The sequence below is a fragment of the Macrobrachium rosenbergii genome, chromosome 21 (genome assembly GCF_040412425.1).
Source record: "Macrobrachium rosenbergii isolate ZJJX-2024 chromosome 21, ASM4041242v1, whole genome shotgun sequence".
In the NCBI taxonomy this organism is placed as follows: Eukaryota; Metazoa; Arthropoda; class Malacostraca; order Decapoda; family Palaemonidae; genus Macrobrachium; species Macrobrachium rosenbergii.
The window spans coordinates 19,708,720-19,735,610 of NC_089761.1; the positions used below are offsets into that span (position 1 = coordinate 19,708,720).

The 26,891-nt window shown below is 37.7% G+C and overlaps 2 protein-coding genes across 3 annotated transcripts in view; one reads left to right on the top strand and one right to left on the bottom strand.

The window, feature by feature from the left end:
• The first annotated feature begins 194 nt into the window (after positions 1–194).
• Prosbeta7 (proteasome subunit beta type-4) lies at positions 195–20,342 on the top strand. Its single transcript, XM_067123163.1, has 6 exons — positions 195–358; positions 6,501–6,707; positions 6,922–7,068; positions 12,395–12,536; positions 19,154–19,305; positions 20,101–20,342. Exons 1-6 carry the CDS (start codon positions 246–248, stop codon positions 20,111–20,113), a joined length of 774 nt encoding a protein of 257 aa, XP_066979264.1. The 5' UTR covers positions 195–245; the 3' UTR covers positions 20,114–20,342.
• LOC136849762 (U-scoloptoxin(01)-Cw1a-like) overlaps positions 13,727–26,891 on the bottom strand; it is a 59,092-nt gene continuing 45,927 nt past the window's right edge. The window contains exons 2-3 of one of the 2 annotated variants that reach the window (XR_010856410.1): positions 26,536–26,748; positions 13,727–13,937 (exon numbers count right to left, since the gene is read on the bottom strand). The gene's annotated coding sequence lies outside the window, so the exon portion shown is untranslated. The remainder of the gene's footprint in view (positions 13,938–26,535; positions 26,749–26,891) is intronic. The other variant, XR_010856409.1, reaches the window with a different exon arrangement.

Sequence of the window (26,891 nt, forward strand, 5' to 3'; positions counted from 1 at the left end):
TCTGATGCTATTGTAATTTTTCAATTCTAGACTAATACCCATGAATAATAGTCATTAAACTTTTAAATAATTATTATGTAAAGTTTTAATCTGCGATTTCTTGCAGAATTAAACTAATTTCATTATTTTTAGTTACATACGTAAAAGATATTTCTGGTAACGCTGCGAACTAACCCTCATTGGTCCTGCCGTCCATCTTAAAAGTCAGAAGACTTTTGTTGTTGTTAAACAGAATTGTCATCATCATGGCGACCGGTAGCTTTCAAGCCCAACCTTTGTGGTCCAGTGGGCCAGTTCCTGGCGAAATTTACAATTTTCCCGCCAGCAAACCTGCCAGTGATGCTAGGTCTCACACCCTGTAAGTATTTTATACTGGTCCAGGGCTTATTAAAGAATTTCAATTGCAAAGGCTTCGTGCAGTTCCAAACCCTGGCCAGTTCCGTGTCATGTGGACCGGTAGTCTTTGTTTAGGTCAAAGTTTGGACGTTATTTACATGAAATGTGACCGTGCTAAGTTTTCCATAAGATCTGGTAGACTACCGGAGCTTAATATAGTTATTTCCGGAGGGGGTTAGTGCCGTCAGTACACCACACTCGGTTCACTGTAGGCATTACTTACGGGTCTTTGCAGCGTCCCTTCGGCCCCTAGCAGCAACCGCTTTACTGTACTTCTGTTCATGTCTTCCTTCCATCTGACATTCCACCCTCTTCTAACAAATGTTTCATAGTGCGACTGCGAGGTATTCCTCCTGTTGCACCTTTACAACCTCCTTGACTCTCAGTTTCCCTTCCAGCATTGAATGACCTTATAGGTCCCAGTGCTTGGTATTTAGCTGAAATTTATATATTCCATATTCCGGTAGAACTAAGCAAGAGCTCCGCATCAGGTAATACATTGGAAATTGATTTTTCCTATAGTATTTTGGTTGCCTATCAAGAATTTACCGTTACTTTTTGTCAGCCGACTATAATAAACCTCAGAAGTTGTACGTTGGACATCCTGGAATGCTATCTCGCATGCGCAGTGTTAGCCTATAGGAGCGCCTTTGTTGAAAAGTGGAGTTTCCTACACCTGCTAGGTTAGATTACGTTAACATTATGGTATGTTAGGTTTGTATAGTTACTTTTATAATAGGTTTCCTCAGCCAATCCCTTCTTAAACACATGGCACCCTAGCCCAATGACTTGCGAATGTGCGGAACTGTTCCATAACAACAACATAGCGGTCTGGTCTTCTCCCAACATTTCCAAAACCCTGCGTTCCCAAAGGGTCCCCAACCACGTTGGGTAGATATGAGGTGAACAATAATTGACCGACAATAAACAACAACACTTCCTTCATCAGCAACACTAAAAGTATAGGAAAAATCAATTTCCAAGGTAATAGTCTGTGCAGAGTCCTTACTTAGAAACCCCCCGGGTAGTTTGCAGTTTACGTTGACGCCACGTAACGCCGTTTGTCCCGTCCGCCAAGGTATCTGCCAAGGTAAGTAGTTCCACACAAAACACCATGTTCTCTATCTTTCTGGGGGAGTCCAGGGTGGGCAAAGGCCCCCCGGCTGGATAAGGGCACGTCGATCTAGGTTAGGTTAGGTTGGGTTTCGTTATTTTAGTACCGATTTCATATGTTGGTATTCCTCCGTGACTAGAAAACTGGCAGACGGCACCCGCGTCAACGTAAACTGCAGGCGCTCCGAAACACCTATATTCCTTAATATAGTCGCAAGCTGATTAGCCTAGCTTACAATGGTGCAGTTGGAACTATAGGCTAGACCTACAGCCTAAGTGTAGGCTAAGCTATCCTAGTTTTACGCTGCGGGCCTAAGTTGAAAGGTTAGGCTGTGATAGTGCCTTTGTAATCTCTACATACAGAAAAGGGGGAAACCTTGGAGTATGTTGGGACAGGATTATGGGGGCCTTAAAAACAAAAGAGAATAGGCTATCCTACCCCAAAATGACTGATTTGTGCAGCGACTGTTGATGTGAAGCATGAGAAGACAGGAATTGTTGTACTTAAACGGTCCGTAGATCATTTAACCATTCTTTCGAACATCTGTTAAAACACCAGTAAAATTTTACCTTAAACCATTATCCTATTGTAATTTGGACTTGAAAATAAAATTTTCTTGTTTTAAAGTAGGCTTAGAAATTTATTTAAGTTAGTTTTGTTAGCTTATGGCTTAACCTAACCTAGGGTACCAGGTCCTTGCTCAAGTTCATATAGGTTTGATAACATTCCATAAACTTAACTTAATCAGTAGGATCAAGGTACTTGTATTTGATTGTTTTGTGTTTTCCTCCCACTCCAAAATCCTGCTTTCCCTCTATGTTCCCCTGAATTGTAGGATATAAGAGTCGGGTCCGCTATCAATAAAAGTATTCATTTGTTAAAGAAACGAATGTCAGAAATGTTCAAAGACGTAGGAAATTGATATTTCAGGCTCAAATGCAATAATGGTTTAAAGTAAAATACTGTAATCTCAGAATGCTTGTCCTGACCTTGGCTAACCTGGTTATTCTAAAGAATAGCTCTGCGTAGAGTTTATTGTTTTTTAGTGAAATTTTTTAGAACAATGTAGGCTAGAAAAGGTTGTATAAAATGTATTACAGGTGAGATATGAGAAATTTACCCAGACGGTTTGAGAAATTTACTGTCTTTTGTTTATGTTTTTACGTTACCAAAGCGCCACGTGATGCCATGTTAATCACCAGCCCCTCAGGGATGAACATAAAATCGAACAAGTGATAGTAAATTTCTCATATTGTTTCTGTAAATTTCTCAAATTATCTCACCATTTTACTGTATCAAAGTAAAAAAATTCATTTATAAATGGTATCTTCGTCCCTATTATTTAAGGAATAATTACACTTGGGACAATACGAAGAATTATGAAAAACACATTCTCAAAGGAAAACAAGAGTGTCTGTGTGTCTGAGGAGGACAAAATTCAGTATAGAATTTGGCAATACGTCAAAAATAATTCAGGAGCTAGAAGGACATAGATAAACCAAAGGAACCATTATTGCAAACTGAATCAGGATTTTTCAAGGAATGCCTGATTTCCAAAATCCTACATAATTTCCTAATCTTATAACCAAACAACCAATGATTTCAGCATTTTATCACGGTTCCACAGGTCCACGAGAAGACGTTCCTGATACTTAGTCATGCTTACCAATAATGCACTCTCACAAACAAAATCTGATCAGAGCTCCACAGTCCAGTGACAGTCTTAATATAAACAAAGAACTTAGAAAAATTTCAAGATCATCCATCTGAGATGCCTACTTTATTGTTAAATTTCAAGATCATCCATCCGAGATACCTACTTTATTGTCAATTTTCTTGGTAATTATTACAATTTCTCAAATTATCTCACTTGTGCGACATTATATCTACCCTTTTCTTTATTGTTCTGTCAAAAAATTTCATTAATAAACAGTATCTCTGTGCAGAGCTCTTTCTTAGAATTACTGCTGTATTGACATCACATAAAAATCCTAACTATATGATCCCGATTTAACTGAATATATTAACATGTTTACACACTAGCACATGCCGTTTCTCTTCCCACCTTAAACAGAATTAAGCATAATAAATTTATATATCCTAGGTGGGTGGCTGTAAGTTCCTATGCAAACATGTGGCTTGGCCTAACCTCCCCTTTCTCATTGGACTATCACAAAAAAATCCTAACTACATGTTCTGGATGTAACCTTCATTTAGGCCTACTGTTAAGCGCACAATGCATGATTTAGTGACTGCCCTACTTTCGACAGACTTGAGCATAATGCTTGTATGTAGGGTATGACAGATAGATATTGTTTGCAGACAGCGTGGTAAATTTTTAATACCTCATATGCTCCCTTGAGTATCATGTTTAGAACCAGACCTGTGGGAATGAGTATTAAAATTTTAACAAATAGCCATAAATATCCCTGAAACATGCTGAAAGCTATTTTCAATAGATTTTATTATGACTTTTGCATTAAGCATATTATGAAGATTTGAGAGCACAGCATAAAACTCCAATGTCAAGATGTGTCATCAAGTTGAAATAATACTGAAATTATAAGAGAGTGCTTATATATCTTTAATTTTTTTAGTTTGGAGAATCAAGAAACGGAAATGGTAAAAAGACCTGAGAATAACTCTTGGTCCACCAATCTACAAGCAATAACACTTGGACCGGTCATTGTTCTTTGACACTTACTCTGGAATATTTGAACACGTGTAATGATGTTACCACCAAGTGTTATGATGTTCTTTTCTTTATTGTTGTTACCCATGTAAAGAAGTTTACTATCGTTATATCTTTATAATGTTGTTAGAGTCTCAGGAGGCTTAGGAAGACACAGTGCAGTTTTTCTTACTTCATTAACACACTAGTAAAATAACACTGTATATATACAAGTTAAATATATACACAAGTTAAGTTGTATGACTAAGAATCGAAGTATGAGCCTTTCTTGAATGTTCTTAACTCACAACTGGTGAGGCTCATGACCTCACTCCTCCAAGGCTCTTCTCTCGCTATCTATCTTCTTTCTCTCTGCTTCTCTTCTCTTGAAGCTTGCTTTTGAAGGTTTTTCAAAGGAAATGCCCATCCCACCAATAGGTGGGCAATAGCTTATGTTCCGCCTTGTAGATGTCCTAAGTGGTTGGAGATTATCTAACTACGTCCCTTTGGGTGTGATTAATTGACTTTAAGTCCTCCTGTGTGGGTGGGACTAATGACATCACCGGAAGTCTTCTGGTTCCGGCAAAAGTTGAAAGGTCAGCTCACAGGTGAGATGGTATAGGCATTCCTTAATGATTGTGCTTAGATTACACGAGTGCCAATGTTTTGGCTATGTAATCCCGAAACATCCTGCTTCATTATTCTCTCTCTCTCTTTCTGTCTATCATTTGTCTATTAATTGTTCTCTCATTTCTTTTTGTCTCTTATATTTATGCTACTGTATCCCTAACTAATATTCTCCTAGCTATCATTACACATGTTTGTTCCTATGGAAATGCCAGTCATCACCTTTTATACAGGTGTATCTTTCAGTACAGGCTGGATTGGTTATTTAACTTAGTAACAAGGTCCTTAACTGGATGTTAAGAGTTAAGGGGGTGAGCAGTGGAGCACCTCTCACTTGCATGAAGATGGATGAGGAAGTCTGCAGTGCAAATTATTTTAATGTGATATATTTCTTTAGTACAGTAGTGAAGTCTGTTGGTGGGGAAGGAGACACTGTCATGCGTTCACGCACGTGAAAAGAGTGAGTGTGTGTGTTTAAATACGTAAATATAAAATTATCCATAATTAAAGCAGATAAAAAGTTACTGTTGATGGGGTCTTGTTAAATGAATTTTCCGAAAGGAGTATGATGTTACAAGAGAATGTTATTTCAAGTTTGGTATTTACCCTTCTGATAGCTCTTTAGAATGGAAAAATTGATTGGAGATGGAAGAGAAAGTTTGGAGTAAGGATAGAAATTGGACAGATTTAGGATATGTAGATAATGTTTTAGTTAGCAAAACTCAATATTTACAAAGTTTGCTCAATAGAATGCTAATATATCTAGAGAGATGGGACTCTTAACAAATCCAAGAGAAATAGAAGTAATGAGAACAAATTATGTAGGGAGAGACAAAATAGTTTTAGATGGAGAAAGGATAGATGAGGTTGTCTTTCAAATACAGTGTTAGGGAATGGTGATATTCAGTACAGGGTCTCTTGGATTGAAATATGGTGAAAGACTAAAAAATGCAAATCAGACAATGGACAGGCTGATATAAACTTGGAAATCAAATAGACTGAGATTGCATAAGAAAGTAAGATTATACACAAATTCAGCCCTATCTGTATTGTAATGGTCATGAATCATGGTATTACAGTGAAAGCATATATTAAAGACTATCCATTTGAGAATAAAGCTTTGAGAAGAATGTTCAGAGTCAGATGGCAAGATAGAGTTAGAACCAATACTGTTAGGGAAATTACTATATTCATGTGTACAGTAAATGAGATAATGATGAAAGGGAGAAGGTAGGCTGGAGATGAGTGGAAGTTTGTGAAAGATGAAGCACAAGATAGACTTAGGTTTCAGAATTTCAGAGGCCCTCTACATCAAGCAGCGTTTTTGGCATTGGTGATGCCTGATAGGAATATTACAGTATATTAATGATAAATGAATGTGGTTCACCTAAATGATGTAGTATTCCCAAATGTAAATCAGTTCTTTTACTTTTGGGAGAACATTCACACAGTAATAGTATTTTAAAATGGTTTACCCAAACCACAGATTTCTGTTTATTTAGGTCTTGAGAATGTACCTTTATATTTTGGTTTATTTTATAATCTTTCATTATTATGCTTTATGCCCAATGCCAAGTCAGCAGGAAATATGTTATATAATTTGATTTTTTTATTTTGTATTGAGGACGATAAGGTCTGAATTTTCTTGCTTTTGGTGTTGTTAGCATTACCTAATCCTCCAACTTATTGCAGGTACCCATCAACTTCTGGTACCACAGTCCTTGGGTTACAGTATGATGGTGGGGTAATGATTGCTGCTGACACCCTTGGGTCCTACGGCTCACTGGCCAGATTCCGAAACATTAAAAGGCTCTTCAAGGTCACTGACAAGGCAGTCTTGGCCTGTTCTGGTGATATTGCAGATTACCAGTTTATTAAGGAAGTTATTGAACAGAAAGTGTAAGTAATGTCTGATATTTTACCTTTTAGTTTAAAGATACAATACGTACTCCATTGCTGATGTATATCATTGACCTGTTAGTGATTGAGTTGCCTAACTTGTGTAGAAAAAATAAGAAAATTATGACTTGCACAATTCCTTGTAGAGAAAATCAAATGTATTTTTAAAAGTGTTAGTAGTTGTATCATGTTTATTCTGTGTATGGTCTTCCAGGCGTGATGATGAATGTGGTGGTTATACACGTGTACTAAATGCTGGGGCATTGCACTGCTGGTTAACAAGAGTACTTTACAACCGTCGCAGCAGATTTGATCCCCTGTGGTTGGAGTGTGTTGTTGCAGGATACAAGGATGACAAACCGTAAGATTGATTTCTTGTTATTCACAGACTAAAAAGGTTAAGGTTATAGTACTTGTACAGCATGTTGGTATTCCAGCACAACCCACATACAACTTGATTTTAGTGTTGATTGAATGCTGAGTGAAACAGTGGCTTATGTCACAGGCATGGTAACTTTATTGCAGATGTACATCATGTTGGTACCCCAATTCAAACCTCACTGAAGCTTGGTTTTCAATAGTTGATTTGACTATTCAAAGTGAAAATGGTTTGTATCATATTTTTGGCCAGTATTAAGAGAGGATTAATGGCTTCCAGGTAGTGTCAATTGACTGCCAGTAAAGTGGGCAACCCTCACTCACTATAGCTTCCTAGTGCTTTTCTGTTTCATGATATAATGTATGGTGTTTGCAGGAATAAAAGACCCACATTTTTTTTCTAAATAAAGGTAAAGGAAACTTATGGTGTACTATGTAAGGTGAAAGTCAAGGATACAAATGAAGCTTACAGGCTATAAGCAGTTGGTTTCTGTGATGAATAACAAACCTTAACCTCATACATAAATAACTATAGAAAGATTGACTACATATGTTTATAACAGAGTTGAATAGTGCAACAAATTTTTATGACTACAGAAATTTATAACAGAGTTGGACAGTGCAACAAATTTTTAATTGTATTCTATTTCCCATTCATATTTTATAACAAAATTAAAATATATTATGATACTGCAGTATACTCCCTGAACACCTGAATTAGCCCTGGTTACTGACCAGCGCTAATTCAGGTGTTCAGGTAAGTATTACAATATTAGTTTTATTATGAAAACTTCATTGTGTGAGCAACTACTGTACTTTACTGTTGGTAGTGACAGTTTTTTCAAAGTAACAATACCTATGTAAACCATAATCATTAGGAAACAGTCATTATTATTTTTAAAGAATTTGCATTTCGTTAGCTATCATCGGTCCTCGGTAAATAATATGCAAGGTAAAGATACATATCATATGTCTTTATATACAGTTGTCAAAGTAATTTATTACCTACACAATAAACAATGCTAAATGTATGTACAGTAAAGGAGATGGCCTCACGAAAATGTCATTTATTAATATAATTTTTGACTGAAGAATAAAGAATAGGGTGTATATAATGCAGTAAAGTTGAGGTAGCCGAGAAATTTATCTAGGTAATGAGACATTCAACTGTCTTTTATGTTTTTACTTTCATCCCCGAGGGGCTGGTACCAAACACGGTGCCCCACAAAGCTTGGGCCATGTTTAGTACCACCCCGTAGGGGATGAAAGTGAAAACTTAGACAATACAAACAAAAGGCAGCAAATTTCTTATTATTTTGGTAGATTTCTCTGATTATCTAACTTGTACTGCTTTACATACACCCTTTTCTGAATCATTTAGGCAAAAAATTATACAGGCATTATTAATGGCTCTGTGTGGCTGTCTCCTGTACATTTACCTAAACAGCTAGCTTTTAACAATTTTAAAATGCAATTGTTGTGCATGAGACATTATTTGACCAATATATTACTGAACAATTTTTTTCTACCCCTCTTTTGCCAGATTGATAAATTTTTCTAGAATTGAATAAACCTGTGCACACCCTTATCATAGGATATTCACACCAAATGAGCCTTAAGATTCTGTATCAGCTCTTGGTATTAGGGAAATGCTCCTGTAAAGTTTTATTTAGAATTCCAGGCTGTTGCTTTTACAAGCCACATTTAGTGAATGACTAGTTAACAGGCTTGGGAAAAATTGGTTGTGTTGAGTTCATCAGCAAGAGCATACAAAAATTGCAAATATTAATAACTGCTTAAAAAATTAAAAATTGTTTCTCAAAACAAAATGCCCCCTCAGTACCCAGCACCCTTTTAAGTGGTGCAGGAGGGGGAGTTCAGCATAAAGAATTGTGTTGGAAAATAAAAATAATGTGAGCTCATTAAAAATGACCATATAATTGTGGGAACAGTGGTGGAATGAGGTAGAAAATTGTTGAAAACATTAACAAGAAATGTAGATTTGTGTACAGTAGGTAATGTCTCAAGTGGCTGGCATCAAAAACTGTTGTAAGTGACAGAGAAATATCAAGTCTGGTGGAGTGGCCTGTGACGAGACAAAATTGAGTAGTCGTACTGGTGAGGAATGAAATGGCAGAAGATGTGATGGAACCTGGGGGGAAAAAATGGGAAAATAAGAAGATTAAGATGATCTTAATAAAAGAGGTAATACATATGTCTCTGGTTTACTTGCCAGAATCAGGAAGACCAGAAGAGGAAAAACAAGAATTTCTGAATGGCTATCAGATGCTTAGATGGAAGTGCCACAGTCAGATGATATGTTGATAGGAGGAAGCCTAAATGATCACAAAAGAACAGACAGCTGGTTTTGACAACTATGTTGATGTTAAAGTGATGAGTATGGGCAGCATCAAAGAAAAGAATCCCACTGTCATACCAGGTGAGGAATTCAAACCACAACATAGCTTGCTTCAAGCTTATTGAATAGTTATGGACAGAAGGAAAATGAAAAACAATTAAAAAGAAGAGAACTTGGAAATTGAAAAAGTTTCAGGAAATGTAACATCCAAGAGTGGTGTAAACAACTAAAAAGAGGGTATACAAAAGGTAGGAGAATGAGAAAGGTTTTAGAGAAAGAAACCCATGGTGGTGCAATGAAGATGGACAAAGTCCAGTGGGCAAGGGAAAAGAGAAAATATTCAGGATAACAAAGTGGCTGAGGAAAGGCAGAAAAGATGAAAAAAGAGAAGTTAAAGTTGAAAATAATAGATTGGAATGATTGAAACTGTATTTTGAAAGTCTTATAAATGAAGCAAATGAACATTACTGGTGCATTTTGGTGTAATAAGAGGAGCATTAGAGAATATAGCAGCCCAAGAGATTAAAAGCACCCTTAGAAGAATAAAAATGGTAAAGCTCCCAGGACCGTCTGGAAGAATGAAATCAGTTGGAAAACTGGTCATCTCTGCACTTACTAGAATACAGTACATGAAAACATGACAAAGGACATTGGACCAGAAGAGTGGGAAAAGAGTCTTGCATTAGTTGTGTTTAAAGGAAGAGGGAGCTTATTATGTGGAAGTTATAGAGGAATAAGAGTACTTGAACGTGTTAGAAATGGTGCTAGAGGAAGGACTTGAGAAAAATTGTTAAATTCAATGATTATCAGTTCAGCTTCTTGCCATAGAGATCAACAACATGAGCATTTTTTATATTAAGGCAACTATATAACCAAGAAGAGTACCATGCTGAGGAAGAAATTATGCCACATATTTGTGAATCTTGAAAATGTATTTGACAACGTTACGGTAGTGACGTTTCTGTTCCGTAACACTAGAGAAGACAGCACCCAAACACTACTTATAGAATGGACAGAGTGGCAGATGAGTTCTTATGCTGTTCATTATTGTAAAGTAAGAACTTCAAAGGAATGCAGAAAGGGAACCCTGGTGGCAGATGACCTTGTATAACTTCAGAATCTGAGGAAGAGGTGATGGAAATGTTGTAAAAGTGGAAGAGTGGATGGAATAGAGAGGAGAGGACTGAAAAATCAACAAAGCTAAACAAATTTTATGGTGACTGTAAATGAAGTAATGGAAAAAGGAAAATCAAGAATATGGTGGTGTGGGAAAGTTTTGGTGGTCAACCTTGGGATATGTACCAAATGTAACACGTCATAGTAGGTGCTCAGGATTTTACAAAATATACATGTAGTAAGAGATTTTCAATGGTCTAACTGTATTACAACAACAGCTGGAAGAGGGGAGGAATTTTTGTTACCTTGGGGATACAATTGGCTGTGAAGCAGGAGTTTAAAGACAAGTAGTAAAAAGAGTAGCTGCAGCATAGATGAAGAGAGAGAGAGAATTAGGACCACCTTGATTGGTAAATAAAAATATCCTATTAGTTAAGAGAGCAGAAATACGATTGGCGCATTTGTCCTGAACCATCTGCTTAGCACAAACATGGGCACTGACAATGAGAATGTAAGCAATTTGTAAAGGTGTGACCATGGAATGTTAAGGTTCATGGCCAGAAGGTATTGGAAGAGTATATTATAAATGAAGAATTGGCACAGAGATGTGTTCAGTTTTGGAAAGTAAATTGAGATCATTTGGACAGGCAGTGATAGGGGATGAAGAACATTTTGATCAAAAAAGCATTAGATATGGAAGTAGCAGGATGAAAATGTGTATGAAGACTCGGGAATTCATGGAAGGAAAATAGATAAAGACCTAAGACCTAAATCTGGAAGGAGCTGAAGCAGCAAGAGTACAGGATAGAAGTGGGTGGGAAAGGGAAGTGTACAGAAAACATATATGATGGTGATGAACATTGCATATTGTTAACCTCTTCAACTTCTAACTTTTGTGGCCACCACTTACATATAGTGTTCATATATGCATAAATAAACCATCTTCAGGATATGATGACACTTGGTTTACGATGGTTTATTTTTCTATGATTTAAGGGACAAAATTTAATTCATTGTAATTTTCAAGTGAAAAACATTGCCCCAAGAAAAATTTCCTTGGAAATATGTCATGTTTAGCTAAAGAGTTGGCTGTATGATGGTGTTGTCAAATTTACTACGGAAGGTATGGGAGGCTAGGTATAGAGTCCCTTGAAATCAGAGCTCATATTCTAGAAATTGTTGATAAAGCTGTTCAGGCAAACAGAATTGACATGAGTCACTGGAGTGCAGACTTACAGATAGTACAAGAATGAGGACTTTTCTTACTGGAGGTATTCTAATCCTCAAATTTACTGAATTTTACTCCAATTAGTGCCTAACTACAAGGATGGTGGAAGGTACATTGTAAAAGTCTCTTTTCATCAAATAAATATATCCTAGGGATATTTGAATTTTTTAACAGCTGCTAAAATGCCCAGAGGTTAAATATATTTTATTTAAGTATTACATCCGTGTTTAGCCAAATTCTTTATATTCTCACATTAAAAAAATTCCTAACATTTAAAAATATTTACATAATAGCAGTGAACCCAGAATGTGACTGATTAGCTATCTGAATTTTAATAACACTAAGTAGTCAGTAGAGCTTTTTATTTAATGAACAGTCATAAAGCCTCAGTGTACTTCTAGCTGTGAATGCTAAACATTCTTTCTAAAGGGGATATGGTGTTGTGTAAAATCAAATTGGTAAGGGAAGATGGTAAATAAAATCAGTATTGCTTGCAGTCTGATGCTAAAGTACAACTGTTCTTTGGCTAATATTTTTGTGCTTTTTTAGAGTGCCTGACCATTTTTATTAGTCTGAAGTGACTTACCTCAAAATTTTCTTTTCCAGATTCCTTGGGTATGTAGACAAAATTGGAACAGCTTTTGAAGCTAAGGAAGTAGCAACTGGCTATGGTCTTCATCTTGCTATTCCTATGATGAGAGAGGCTCGTGAGAAGAAACCCAACATGTCTAGGGATGATGCTCGTAAGGTATGCTTTCAGCTGGGTTCAGTCTTATTTTCAAAGCATTAAATGTTTTTGTTTTCAGTTCCATTTATACAAAAAACTCAAATTAGTGAATGTGCTCATAAAGGTTGTACCTTAGCCTGTTTTAGATTTATTGTAGTAGTAAAGGTGTTATTACAGGCAGTTTTTTTACATCTGATGTCATACTGCCAGTAAGGGTGGTAAAAGGCCAGTCCTATGAGTAAAAAAAAATGCTTCCTAACTGGCACCCTTGGGAACAAAGTTTTGCCAGTTGTCTGACTACATTGGCAATGTGAAGAAAGCTCAAATCTACAGTATATATCAGTGCAGCAGATGACTGACACTCGTCCATTGATGCATTAGAGAGTGGACACACACTCTGGAATATACTCAGCAGAGTGCGTAGTGTGTGTTTGTTTGACCCCCCCCTTCTCTCAGATACTCAGCAGAGTGCGTAGTGTGTTTGTTTGACCACCCCCTTCTCTCAAATCTTTTATTTTGATAAAGAATTTGGCACATTCTCTGTCTGTGTGGGTTATTCCAAGAAAGAAAATTTTGACAGGAGAGAGAGAGAGAGAGAGAGAGAGAGAGAGAGGTGGGGAGCAGCAAACACATAGTAGGTACATGTAAGTGTGTAGTTTACCTTTACATGATGCGTATGTGTAGGTATGCACATCCACAGATTGAAAAATGTGTGTGTAACACACTTACTGTATTAAGTACAGCACTGTCACTACAAATACTGTACCAGAGATAGTTGGGGGAGCAACAAGTGTGTACTTTACTTGAAGCAATGCATACATGTATGTATACATATGCCAGCTAGGTTTACACATCAAACGTACAAAACAAAACACAGTTGTGCACATAACTGCTTAATGCACGAACTTGTAAGATACCTAATATTTTGTTTTTTGCGAATTTCAGCTCATGAATTCATTGTTACTGTCAGAGTTGTCCATTGGAGGCAGAGGAGGTGGAAGGGATCATTATATGTACAGTAACATGTTTTATGCTACAGTATATCTACTTTGCTTCTGTTTTCTCTTGTAAACTACAGAGAATTTTTATTACAGATTTTAACATTAAATACTTACATTTAAGCATTTTTTGGTGAAATTGGGTTCTTGTATGCCACTAGATATCAAATACTTAACAAGGAAATTCAACATAGGATATAAAAACCAAGAAAAAATCCAGTAGTAATTATAATTACTTACATTACAGCAGACAATTAAGCCATTTTAAGAAAGTGACATATAACCTGTATTATTAGTTGGCTCTTACTGCATAACTTCTAGGACTTGATCCAGTTACTGCAACCAAAATACTCTTGGAAACAAATGAAAATAGACAGCTTGCAAGTCTAGGGTCCCATATGTATTCCCAAATAATTGACCACTCCTGGAAAGTAGTATTTGATAGAAATATTAACGTATGCTATTTACTAAGAATTGAATTTGAATTACATTTGTTTACATAGAAATTAAGGATTCCACGAAACATTCAGTACCGTGATTTGGTAAATATAAAGTATAGGTCTTGCTCAAGCATGGATGCATTAATCACAAAGATAATAAAGATCACAAGATCTTTCAAAAAGTTAGCTTATGAGAAATTAAGGAATCCCTCATGTAAGTTCACCAGCTGATTCTTGTCTGCATGTTGACCAAATCCTTTAGGCAGAATATTTAATCCATGAATGCAGCACAAGAGCGTCTATGAGCAAAACCTCACAGGAAAGCAGAATTGAGCACTGACTGTTTAAATATCTTTCATGCCAGCTGTCCAATATTGCTCTTAGGAAATTTTAAAAGTACCGCTCATCTGTAGCCCGATGAATCTTAAGTAAACTCCATAGAAAGAATTCTTGGTCAGTAACAGTGCAAAGATTGAGTAGTTATGCAGGTAACAGTAATTGAGTTGTTAAGATGTAATTCTTTGTTAATGAATATCAAGAATATTAATTTTAGTTAAGCTGAAATGGAACTGAAAAGTAAGAAAACTTATATGAATTACTGTGCTAATGATACTGTACTTGATAATTCAAGTGATCATCATGAGGCTAAGAAACACTTTTACAATAAACAGTTAGGAAATAATGAATGGCACCTTCACCATTACAGCAGTACACACATGAAATATTCCTTTCAAGGAATTTTTATACAATTATCACAGGGGCTGAATGGATTGTTGCCACAAATGCAGTTTTGCATTTTTCTGATGGCCAGGGCTGTCAGTACACATTTAACCAAGTGCTATACTTAATTCTGTGCAGTTCTTAAAGAAGTTTATCAGGTAGAACCATATGGTTGTAGGATAATAGTCAGCTTGCCACAGATTTGGCTGAAAAAGACTTAAGCCTTATATAGTGTATGCCTAGGCTGTGCCAAAAGTAATAATAATTTATAAAAAAAAGTAACAGCATATCTGTAAAATTGCAATAGCATTAGTTATTCTCTTGCACTCTTTAAAAAAAAAAATTTTTCTTGGCTGCCAATGTGCTGATCTTGGCTGCAAGACAAACATGACATGGTGATCAATTAGCCTCTGGCTGGGCTGGCATGGGCCTCATGGAGCATACTGTACGTAGTATCCTATCTCTCTTCACCAGGACATGAGGAGTAACCTGGCTCTTCCTCTTGTGTTTCTCCAGAAACAAACCTAGTCAAGTCAGTGAGACCTGCTGTCTGTGCTTATTTTCAGGAATACACAGGGTAGAGCCTGCGCATGTTGGTTCCTGGACCAGACGCATGCAGCTAGAGGGGTAGGTTCTTTCCCCAACTTCTCTTTTGAGATAAACAGAGTACATCACATGCACCTCACTATTTGTGTGCATGCAAGGTCTACAGATCATGTGCGTTCTTCCTTGGAAGCACATCTGGTTGAGTCAGTGCTACTTGTGCCTGATCTAGGATCATTCACGTGCCAACAGGGTTACTTGTGCATGCGGCTGTTCACCTGTAGACATGGTACTGGGATTGGGGACTGAAGCAGATCACTCTCCCAGTGGTCTTTCCCCTGCTTCTCTGCACATGCATGATGGCTCCTCATCAGTTTTTTGTGCATACGTAGTTGAGCAAGATCTACCTTTCCCCTGTCATCAGTGTGCATATGGTGGTCAGACTGTAAGCATGTAGACTGAGCTTTGTGTGTGAGCCCTTTTATATTACTGCTTGAAAGTATTGTGAGGATCTATTTGTATGAGATTGTGTTACACCCTGTTCTACTAACAGTTTGCCCAAACCTGAGCCGTTTTCACGTGATAGTACTTTACTTCCTCTCCCAAGCACCCATAGTTAATCTGTGCTTTTCCTGAAGTTCAGGTAGTTGACTCATACTACCCTCTCCATCATTGTGCACTTAGTGCTAAAACATAACAGGATGTTTGCTCTTTGGTTCTTTGTGGTATATCACACAAGATGTTCTAGTTCTTTCACTAGTACTTCTGTGCCAGTGTCTGTGAACTTGTTTGTAGCAGTAAGTGATTTTGATCGATAATACAGACATCTATGGATTTTCTACCCTATGAAGAGTGCTCATATGTGAGCGTTATATCATTATTGTGCAAAAGCTTATGGGGTGCTGAACCACTATTTTGAGTGGTTATGTCTACTTAAATTGTTTGTTTTTCAGTGATTGGCACCATTTTGTTCAATAGTTCTTGTTTACAATATGAAGGAGAGCTCAAGGTTATTGGTTTGTCAGGCTTTTCGTCAGATTCTAATTCTTGCTTTGCTGTTTATTCCTGGAGGTTTTTGCCCTTCTTTCAAAATGCAGTGTTGGTGCAGAGATCCTTTGTCTTCTTGGTGAGCCTAATGATCCTGGAGAAGTAACTAGGGCCTTCTTGCTGAACCCTTTAGCATCCACTCAGATGAAGCAGTTGTTCCAACTGTTGTGGTTGGTTGCTTACAGTGCTTTGGGTTGGGTTAACAGTGTGATCTGCAGATCAAAGGGTTCTTTGCCATCCAGCAATCAAGCAAATCACTTCCGTACGAGCTTGTGAGATGCCATAGATCAGAGTTCTCTTGCTAAGAGGGAAGCAAGACTTGAACCATGGGCAGGAAGGACCTGCAAGCATTTCCTTACTCTTCCACAGTGTTGTTGAATGCTTTCCCATCCTCCTCCTCCTCTTCTTCATCTTTCTCCATGAAAAAGAAGAATAAATCCCAGAAGACCTTTCACAGGAACAGCTCTGTGTCCTGCTCCTCTTTATTCCTTTTCAAGGGTAACAAGGAGACAGCAAAAGAGAAGAGATAATCCGAGTCCCAAGACACTACCCTAGTATAATTGTGGTCTTTAAAATCATCAGCAGGGGTGAGGAGACCTGTAGCTAAACCTTTGGATGCAGCTAGGCCTTTATTTTAAGGGGTTGTAAGGAAGCCCGCTCCTCCAAACCCACATCACTCATCATCCTCAAGAAAGGGAAGGAATTCTTTCCAGGTCTCTTATTCTTCTTCCCCAGCTATAGCTAGGAAGGTAGGGAAGGGGAAGAAGAAAGGAGAGGGTCATGGAAGGTGGCAAGCCTGCTTCTTTGTTGACAGAGACAGGAACCAGAGCCCTCAATTTCAGGCCTTTGAGTTAGCTACCTTATTTCTTTTAAAGGCTGCTAGTCTCCCCTCTCTCAGACACTAATACTGTTCAGTCTTTCCTTCAGATTCTCCAAAATATGCGGTCCTGCTGGCAGAAGTGAAGGCAGTGATGAAGAGAGATTAGAAGTCACAAAGGACCAGTCTTTGATGGTTTTTTTACAGTTGCCTTGTCTTAGTGAAGACAGTTAATGTGATCAAAAGCACTGGAGGCTCAAGTCAGTTGTTGACCATAGATCTGAGGGATGTGTACCTCCATATATGTATCCCACAGAACACTTGGAAGTACCTCTGCTTATTGTGCAACATGAATATCTACCAGTTCAAAGCTCTCTGATTTGGACAGATGACAGCCCCACAGGCATTTCCCAGAGGTTTTCATCTCAGTTTTGGCTTGACCTCTTTGCAAGGTATACACTTTTTGTGTTAGCTGGATGATTGGTTGGTCCTGGCATTCTACAAGACATGTTTGCTCCAGGGCAGAGACCTCTTACTGTACTTGTTTTTGCTATGAGGTGGTGGTTGTAAAGTGGGAGATGCTGGATTTCATGTCCAAGCAGCAGAGTACCTCGGTATACTTGCAGGCTGAGCAGCAGGGCTTTTTTCCATCAGACTTATTTTGGAGCAATCTGGGGGAGGTATTAGCTCTGGTTCGTTTCCCAGGCATGGAAATCCACTTTGTCTCACTTCATTGATGGCTGAAGTATACTGGGCAGCTCTACTTGACCTCTCCTCGCAACTCATGCCTTCCTTTCTAGAAAGGCTTTGGGAGGATCTCAATGAGTTTATGACTCCTGTGTGGAGGACATCTCTCACCTTACTCATGTGAAAGCGCACTAAATCAGGGGTGTAGGACCATCCTTAACCTTTTAGAGGACACTTCACAGTAAGGAGGGCAGATGTCTTACATAAGTAGACAATCTTTACCTCATTCTGCGTGTGGGATGTCACCCACAAACCTCTGAAATTCTTTCTTTTTGGGTCCCTGTAGTGGCCACTTAACAAGGTGTGTAGGCACCCAGCTCTATTTGGACAGACAGGTGTATTGCCCAAGTACTTTCACCTAGTGTAAGTCAAGGGGGTGTGAATGCATTTATCTTCAGGGTCTATCTTGGAAATGTTTCTCCCTCAACTCTTTCATTTTACTTGGGGAAGGGGGCAGTGGTATAGCTATTCTGGAACCATCAGTTTGTGTTAGCTAGAATTAGTTGCCTTCTGACTTGAATTTCATTACAGGGGATTTCATGGTTCCATGAACCATTACAGTACTTACTTGAGCAAGGCTTTGTATACACTGGCCCAGGGCCCTACCTATCTGCCATCTCATATACCAGACTGAGTAGAAAGTTACTGGAGTCCTTGCATTCTTTGCTTGCTATCATAAAGGCCTCTGGTTTATATACCTAGGAAAATACAAACCACTTTCAAAATTTTACATTGTTCCCTCAGAAATACATGCAGCCACCTTTTATACTCAGAAATACATACAGCCACCTTTTATAAAGGAGATTTGATCCTGAGGTGACCAGTGTTGAACCCTGCCTGGTGATTGTGTGTATTTCAGTAGGAACAATGCAAAATTTTGAAAGTAGTTTGTATTTTCCTAGGTACACAAACCAGAACTTATTATCATACTCCAAACTCAACTACCCAGCTTTGTCCTTGTGTCCAAAGGAAAAAGTGCTTGTTGACAGTAGGCAAGTGAGGGGTATTCCCCCCCTCACCCCTTATAGCCATCAATTAAGTTATCTAGTTACTAAGTTCAATGAAAGTTTCCTAGCTCCCACTGAAAGATGCTCCCATATACAAGGCTTTGGTTTGTATACATAGGAAAAATGTAAATTACAGTACTGTACTTCCAAAATTGCTTCTTTACTCCTATGAACCTATGAAGTGTAATTCTAAATGTTTCTTTACAACTATTTTCAAACCAGCCTTTTGCCACATAAGTGACTTAGGAAATATGAACCTAATCAAATGTTAGTCTGTTTATAAAATTTTTTTTATTAAACCTGTAATTCTTGTCTACAGAGCATTGAAGAGTGTCTGAAGGTCTTGTACTACCGTGACTGTAGAGCATTCTATAAGTATCAGTTGGCTGATGTCACACCCGAGGGGGTTACTATTTTAGATGACATTGATATGAAGAAGGAAACTAATTGGAATATTGCTCATCATATAAGGTGAGAAATATAGTTTATTTTATATCATTGGAAGTGGCTTTGAATGGGTAAGAGTCAGCTGGTTGTGATTTGGCATTCATTTCATTTTTATATCAGTGAAGTAGTTTGAGACCATCGTGCTACTTAACTAAACTATCATAGGGCTTGCTAGAAGGATTCATTTTTAAATGGGTGTTGGAAATGAAACTAAAGAAGCTACGCTTTAAAGCGAGTAGCAACCACAGGAAATGGATGAAAATAATAAGACAGAAAGCAGTGCAGCTGGGATTTAAAAGATGCTATAAAGAACCTTAAATGTCATCCACAGGGTTCATTATTTGGTAAAAACATGTAAGGGTTTTAATAATGGTTAGCAAAGTTGTGACTTATTAGCTCTGTATAAGTAATTCATGAAGCTTCTGTCGAGTTTATAGATTTTCTGTGAATATAATTTTAACCAATTTGTCTCATATGTAGTGTCATGTATTGTTTGTTGCTTTGGTTTCTTGTGTGAAATGAAGAGTGGCTTTTTGGAAAATTAAATCCAATTACTTGTTGCTTTTGGCAGTAAAGTAAACCTCGTAAATTTAGTCATACAGTATCTAACTAAGTAACTAACTTTAAATAAATGTATTTCAGGGATATTTTTGTTTTGGATTAAAATTTGAATAGTAGTCAGGCATCACAGAATATGAGATGTAAGATTAATTATGGTTAAAACCAGACAAGTTAAATGTTTTTATCTTGTAATCTACTTCATATAAAATTAATATTAACAATCTTAAAATTCTTACACATACTTTTTTTCTGTTACAGGGGATATGAGTAACTTGATATCTTCACCATAAACAAAAAATTATCTAGTGTGCAGTGTGGATTCTTCTGATAGTGATTTGAGTATGTTTTGCCTAAACTTCACAAAGTAAATTCTTTTTACAGAGTGATATCATGGCATATTTAAATGTGTTTCTTTAGTCTTTAATACTAAACGGATTTTTTTTCATACAACTGGAGGATTCTTTATATACTGTACTGTCATTAATAAAATAATATGCTAATTTGTTTTTGTAAATACTGTACACTGAAACAGTTCCCCCTTACTGTATAACAAAGTCATTTTTGTGTGGCATGTATTGAGGCTTACATCTGACCATGAATTCTAAACTATTCCAAGATGAGGAAATTTGTACAATCAGATACAATAATAGTTTTAAATGCAATTGAAATATTGCAGTTCAAAAAACAGAATGTATAATGACTGGTCTGGATCAGAACTGACTGGGATTGGTCTGGATCATGAACGACTGGGCATAAGTTTAAAATTCTATATGAGGCTTACCTGAAGGATACGTTCTTACGTGAAAGATGAAAACTGGGGAAAGGTAAAGTTAAAAAAGTTGGACAGCTGAAAAGGAAGACCAAAACAGAGAATGGATAAAAAGTGAAAAATAGAGAGCAATGCAAAAGCCAATGCGATCACAACTGACTGGACAAAAGTTAAAGAGATAGTCACACTTCCATATAAGGCTTACCTGAAGGATACTTTCTTACATGAAAGATGTAGTAAACTGGGTTACGATAAAGTTAAAAATGTTGGACAGTTGATCTGAAGAGCATATAGCTAGACTTGAAAACCAAAATGGAGAATGGATAAGAAGTAAAAGACAAAGAGAGCAAGGCAGCTTGGGCTGAAAAGTCAATGCAAGGAACCTTTAAGGCTGCCTACATTATGCGGTCTTAAAATACTTCGTGTTGATGCCCTACGAGGACTAATAGTGTATAATCATGTCACGTGCTAGGAAAACTTTAGAGAACCAATTGCTACCCAAAAGATAAGGTAGCAAAAGTTGGAAGGCAGATAGTACCTAGGTAAACTATGAACTGATTGGTTAAGATGATAGCTTTACCCCTGCCTCTGCCCCTTGTTGAATGGTAGTTAAGGGAGCAGCACATCATCTGAGCGGAAGCTCTAAGATAGATGCCCGATTATGAAGTCTACCCACATCATTAGCCCATTCAGCACATACTCAGGCTGACAGCTGCCTTCCATTAAAAGAAGGGGAGAAAGAGCCAGTTGCTATTCTATTCAGTCTCCAGAACCCTAGGCAAGATACAGTACCTCAACCTTCAACTTAGGGAAAGCGTACAGAGGAACTCGAGAACAATCCATTCAGCTGAGTGGCACTTCTCTCAGCCAAAACGTGTCAGATTAGAGCAGACATAATGATGTATTTTCTCAATACAAATTTAAAGGACATATTTTCTCAGGACAAATTTGAAGGGGAGTAGTTTATGCATCTGGCTTGTAGAAATTTTTCTGTTGTGCACTGGTTGGAAAAGCAACTTGCTTAATCTAGTCTGCAGATCAGACCAGTAACCTGATTCAAGACACTGCAAGTAAGTAGTGACCACAGCAGTTGGAATGACACTGGAGCAGTGGTTTGCTTGGTTGATATCATTAAGCTCACAAATGAGCCCACCAATCTTTGGAAAAAACCATTCCAACTCTGCGTGAGGGGGTTCTGAAGGAGACAGACCTGGTCCTAATTGAATCCTCAAAGCATGAGTTGGATCCTCTCCCATGAGGTTGACACAACAGCCTGCTGTGGAGAGTGCTCTCGGAGCAATGGCCACAAACAATCGGACCTGGTGGTACCGAGAGCTAAATCATGAGCCGAGGTTGATTCATAGATGTTTGACATCATGGTCCACATTCCTGAAGAATATCATTAGCTGAAACTGAATTAGTACATGTTATGGTTAAACACACATGTGCTACCATGCACACATACTTTTGGAGTCATGGATGAAGCAGGGACAATGACGGCACCCAACCCGCCACAGTGCCCAGTAGTATCGTGATGTGGTGATCTTCACATCTAAACCCTCTGTCTACAGGTGAACAATCTGGCTACTGGGCATGTGCACATCATGAGTTCTAGATAAAACGGGTGCCACCCAAGGGTCTGCAAAATCACATGCGTACGATCATCATGGTACCCAGCAGTATCTTAATGAGGCAACCTTTTGTGCATGAACGCTACCTGTATGAGCAAGAAACACTGGTTCATGAATATGCTCAGAGAACAGTGTCAGCTACCAAACCCCAATAAGGGAGGGTGCTCACTCAAAGTCCAATGAGAAGGCTTTTGAGACCTTTCTTTTTCTTCCTGTGGAAGAAAGAAGGGATAGAAGAAGATGAAGAAGAGGAGGAGGAGGAATACCTACATAATTATGTTTCTTTAACTTACGCTGTCTACAAGTCTTATGGCCTGTGCTCAATACTGCATGGCACACCAGCTGCTACAGGAAGCTCAACAGCATTGAATTCCTTACTGGAAATACCAAAGGACGGAAATGTCTGCCAGTACTCCAGTGAAGCCGCTGATGAAGCAGGGTAGGCGGTGGCAAGCCACAAAGAGGTGCCGTAGTCTCATTCTGGGGAGCACTTGGCACACACATTTAGGTGGAGGTACCATAGTTTCTGAAGCATTGAATTCGTCACAAGTCGCAACATAGGAAAATATATTCATGTCATATGCTTCCATTTTGGAGGCTGAAATGGGAAAGAACAGCTGAATCTGGATCAGAATGTAGGTAAACTATAACAGGCATATTATATTGGAATGTTCTTATGCATTCTGATTAGTTTGATTTACAAAAAATAAGTTGGCCTAGAATGTGATCTCGGCCAACTAGGCATTTAGTGGCTGGGTTTAAATTTCCCATGATCAGGTATTCAGGTGACTGGGGCACAATAGTACAGCCATCTTAAGGAATTATGGAAGTGAGGAGCTGTGTGACAGGATTCACATTAACTCAAAACTTAGGAGAATTTACTTTCCGCCATAAACTTTGCAGTCTACAATTGAGGGGGAATTGGTTTTTTGGGTGGTATAGAACATGCTGAACAACTTTTATTCTACAGATTTGTCATTTGGAGGAGATGGAAAGGAAATATAGCTCTCACCCATTGTTCTGCATTCTATCTAAGGTGAACAATGTTATATTCTATGAGTGATAAAAGAGGTTACCCTGCAAAAAATAAGGTAGAAGGCTAAAATAGAAAAGGAGAAACATTTAGCAATGGAGAGAGGCAGTGTTACAGGAATGGGGGAAAATCAGGAAAAGAAGTCCACAACTCCGAGTAGGAAGTGTAAGCTACTTAAACCTACAATTTCGGATTTCTGACATGCATCAAAATAACTTGAGATGGCCTAATGGGTGTTGTACATGCAGTACCTCTGCAAAAAAAAAATACAAAATAAGACAGAACAGAAGATAGCAATGCGACTCTGGTGGGATGAACACCTGCAATGAAAGTAAAAGAAGTCACTGATAAAATATACACTCAATTCCCATCTGTCAAGAGGGGAAATATTAAAATTATTATATTTCATATTCATAATAGTTTATACAAACTACTGAGTAACATTCTAAGTCTCAAGGTGCTGGTAGGAAGGGTTTGTTCTTAACAAATATATCCTATTTAATATATTGCTACTCCATTACAATTTAATACATTAACCAGATGAACTGCGAATGATGACAATCTGACAAAATTTCTTTCAAAAATTTGTTTCGGATAAGGTGCTCGATTTACACTGCCAATTGCAAATTGGACAATAATTATAGCTATGTTTGACAGTAAGTGGTGTTCCGCATTACATGCCTGGCTTACGACTGAATTATAGTCTTTTACTGAGGAGACTGAGGGAAGCTTGTCTCGGCGAAGGTGGATGAGGAAGTCTGTGTCCTGCTGAACAGACACTCTGATCAGAGAGAGACCCCTTCTACAACACCAATCACAAAAGATAAGCCACTTTCCCTGGTACATGTTTGCAAAGGAATAATGTTGGTACCCAGACCTCTCCCATGCAGTTCTGTGAGAAGGCTTCTCTCTTGCAAGATACACTGGATAACCTCCAAGTGTGAAGCTGATGGGAGTGGACTGCCTGATGGTACATCTGAACATACAGTGGGAGAGTGGGCCACGCAAGAATCTAGCTCAGTGTCTTGACTAGCAGAGTCAACAGATATGGACCAACAAGGAGTGATCAGGATCATCCTGAGGCCTGGGGTGATCATCACTCTATTGATCTCGAGGTGTAAACATCCAGATTGTCCTAGCAGTGTTGAATTGCCTCTTTCATCACTGTCTAGGGACCTCGAACTGAAGAACATTTCTGTTCTTTGTTGGTGAATCACTTGTCTTCATCTCCTAATAATACTGTATTATTGTCTCTTGTACACTTCATATTTTTCATAGTTTCATATCTACTAACTTGAACATTTACATTATCTACTTTATTACTTTACCTAATTGTTATATTGTTATATAGTTTTATAACTGGTTTTTGGTTGTGACATTAACAAAACATTGAAGTCCTAGTTTTCATCTCAAAGACATGTCCTTTGATGGACATCTAGACAGAAAATAGTTTTCAATCCCGTGTTTTGTTATTCTGGAGTCTGTTTTTAATATTATATAAGAAACTTGGACCAATTTTCACTCCCATAAAGCAAGTAGAAATGAATTAAAGTTAATTTTGTTTCAATCTGTCTTTCTGTTTCATTTTTCTCTCATAAGATTTTGAGGTCACATATGATGTTGGTTTGTTTTTGAAAAATGGGAAAGGAGTTTAGGGGAGTTCTATATTGGTAAATTGGTTGAACTGAAAACTAATCATGGGACGTTAAAAGGGCTAGTTAATTCATCTAAAAGCCTCCCACTTATCAAGCTGGAACTACAGGGGATGAATGTGGTTCTGCCACAAAGGGTGACTATACTGGGAGACCTCTGATATACACCTTGCTCTCAGTGCCAGAGGGACTGGATCCAACTCTGAGGACCGGGTTTAACACAATTCTTTCACCTCACTTGACCATGTCAGCTACTTGAATTCTACAAGTGAGGAGGAAATAGAGGTTATACATGAACTATTAGCAGAAAAGGTAGAAATCATAAACCCAGTCCCTTCAAGTAATCCTAGTACTGTACTGGTATTATATACAGTCATGCTAGGGGCAAAATTTTGCCTTTTACAGGCTACAGTATTCATTTTTTCTTTATACAAAATAATCTGGTGAAACAATAAAGTTGTTTTAATCAATATCTACATTCTTAACATATGATCATGTGGGGAAAGAATAAAGTTTTACATGATCACAGGAGGCCTTACCACGATAAGCAAGTGAAAGAGGCTATGCCTGTGATACTCAAGCAAGCTGCAGAGAAATCAACCACCATTATCTACGAAAATTCATGTCACCAGCACACTGGTAGGTCATGAGTGCAACCTGGGGTAACACAGACATACAGCACTACACTTTTTAGGTGAAGAGGAAGGATACCATAAATGAAAAGAGAAAATGAAGAAATATCGAGGAGTGAATGTACAAGCAGATAAGCAGTGCAGCTGTAATCGAAAATGACTGCAACAGCAAAATAAAGGAGTCTCACCCCTCTCAAGAGAGATCTCTCACCACTTAAGGTAGCTGGATCATCATCGTTTTACTAAACGCCTGTGTTATGTACTTTGAACCTTGATTAAGCATAATGGCTGTCTGAGTACTGTAATGACTTGGGTATGGTATAAATACATAAAAAAATGTACAAATACATAAAAAAAGAGAAGAAAGTTACAATAACTTTTAGGTGCTTGATTTCACTAACTTACTCAACTGGATTGTACAGAATTATGGCGCGGGTGACACTTACAGTCTGGATTTGTGGAATGTACATACAGTGACATTGACTTCATTTCTATAATGCCGCTTAAAAGAACGGACTAGGCTCACCCAAATTACTCATTATATACGAAAAAATACAGTTTATTCACAATGTACAGGCATTGCAAATCAAGGAGGCAATAAAGTGATGCACACACAATAGTTCTATTTTTTGTAAGAAATATAAGAAATTCAGCTCATCCTAAACTCAGAAAAATAAACAAATAAAATTAAGGCAGACAAAATAACAAAAATGTAATAGTATAAGCATAAATGATGCATATTTTATTAAAAGTAACTGTGCTGCAATAATTAATCCAAAGTCTACAAAATAGGGAAACAGTAGTTTAAATCTATGAAGGGTACTTAAAGGGAAAATGAGAGTATCAAAGTCCCTTACCCAATTACTAGCAAGATCCATGTAAATAAATAATTGACATATCTCACCAAAATTCTCTCTAGTTTTACTCTAATTTTCATATTAATACTATCTAAAGGAGGACTCCTTTCAATATTTACCACCAAGTGACTCCTTAACTTCGGTTATATTATATTAAATCTCTTAAGCACCTGCTATCCTGAAGGTGATGAAGTTTTTCTCCTCCAGCAGGAATGCTCTCAACCATCCTGGCTTCGATCTCGGGTGTTATTCAAAGCACATCCCTCTGCTGAATAATTTTAGGGGAAATATCCATGGAATGACAACCCATGGGCTGAGCGGCATATATGGCTCTGTCAAGAGAAAAAGAGAGTAGAAAACTTCAAGATCATATTATCAAGGGCTTGGTAAAACTAAACTATGAAAAATATCAACACTGATTTGGTAAAAACCCTGAGATTAAGTAAAACAACAAAAAAGTTTGGGAATGTTAGAA

Bases quoted from the DNA above. Each gene is read 5' to 3' on its own strand.
- Prosbeta7 (XM_067123163.1), top strand. From the start codon at position 246: ATGGCGACCGGTAGCTTTCAAGCCCAACCTTTGTGGTCCAGTGGGCCA. The intron at 359-6,500 runs GTAAGTATTTTA...AACTTATTGCAG, and splicing joins GATGCTAGGTCTCACACCCT to GTACCCATCAACTTCTGGTA. The intron at 6,708-6,921 runs GTAAGTAATGTC...ATGGTCTTCCAG, and splicing joins GAAGTTATTGAACAGAAAGT to GCGTGATGATGAATGTGGTG.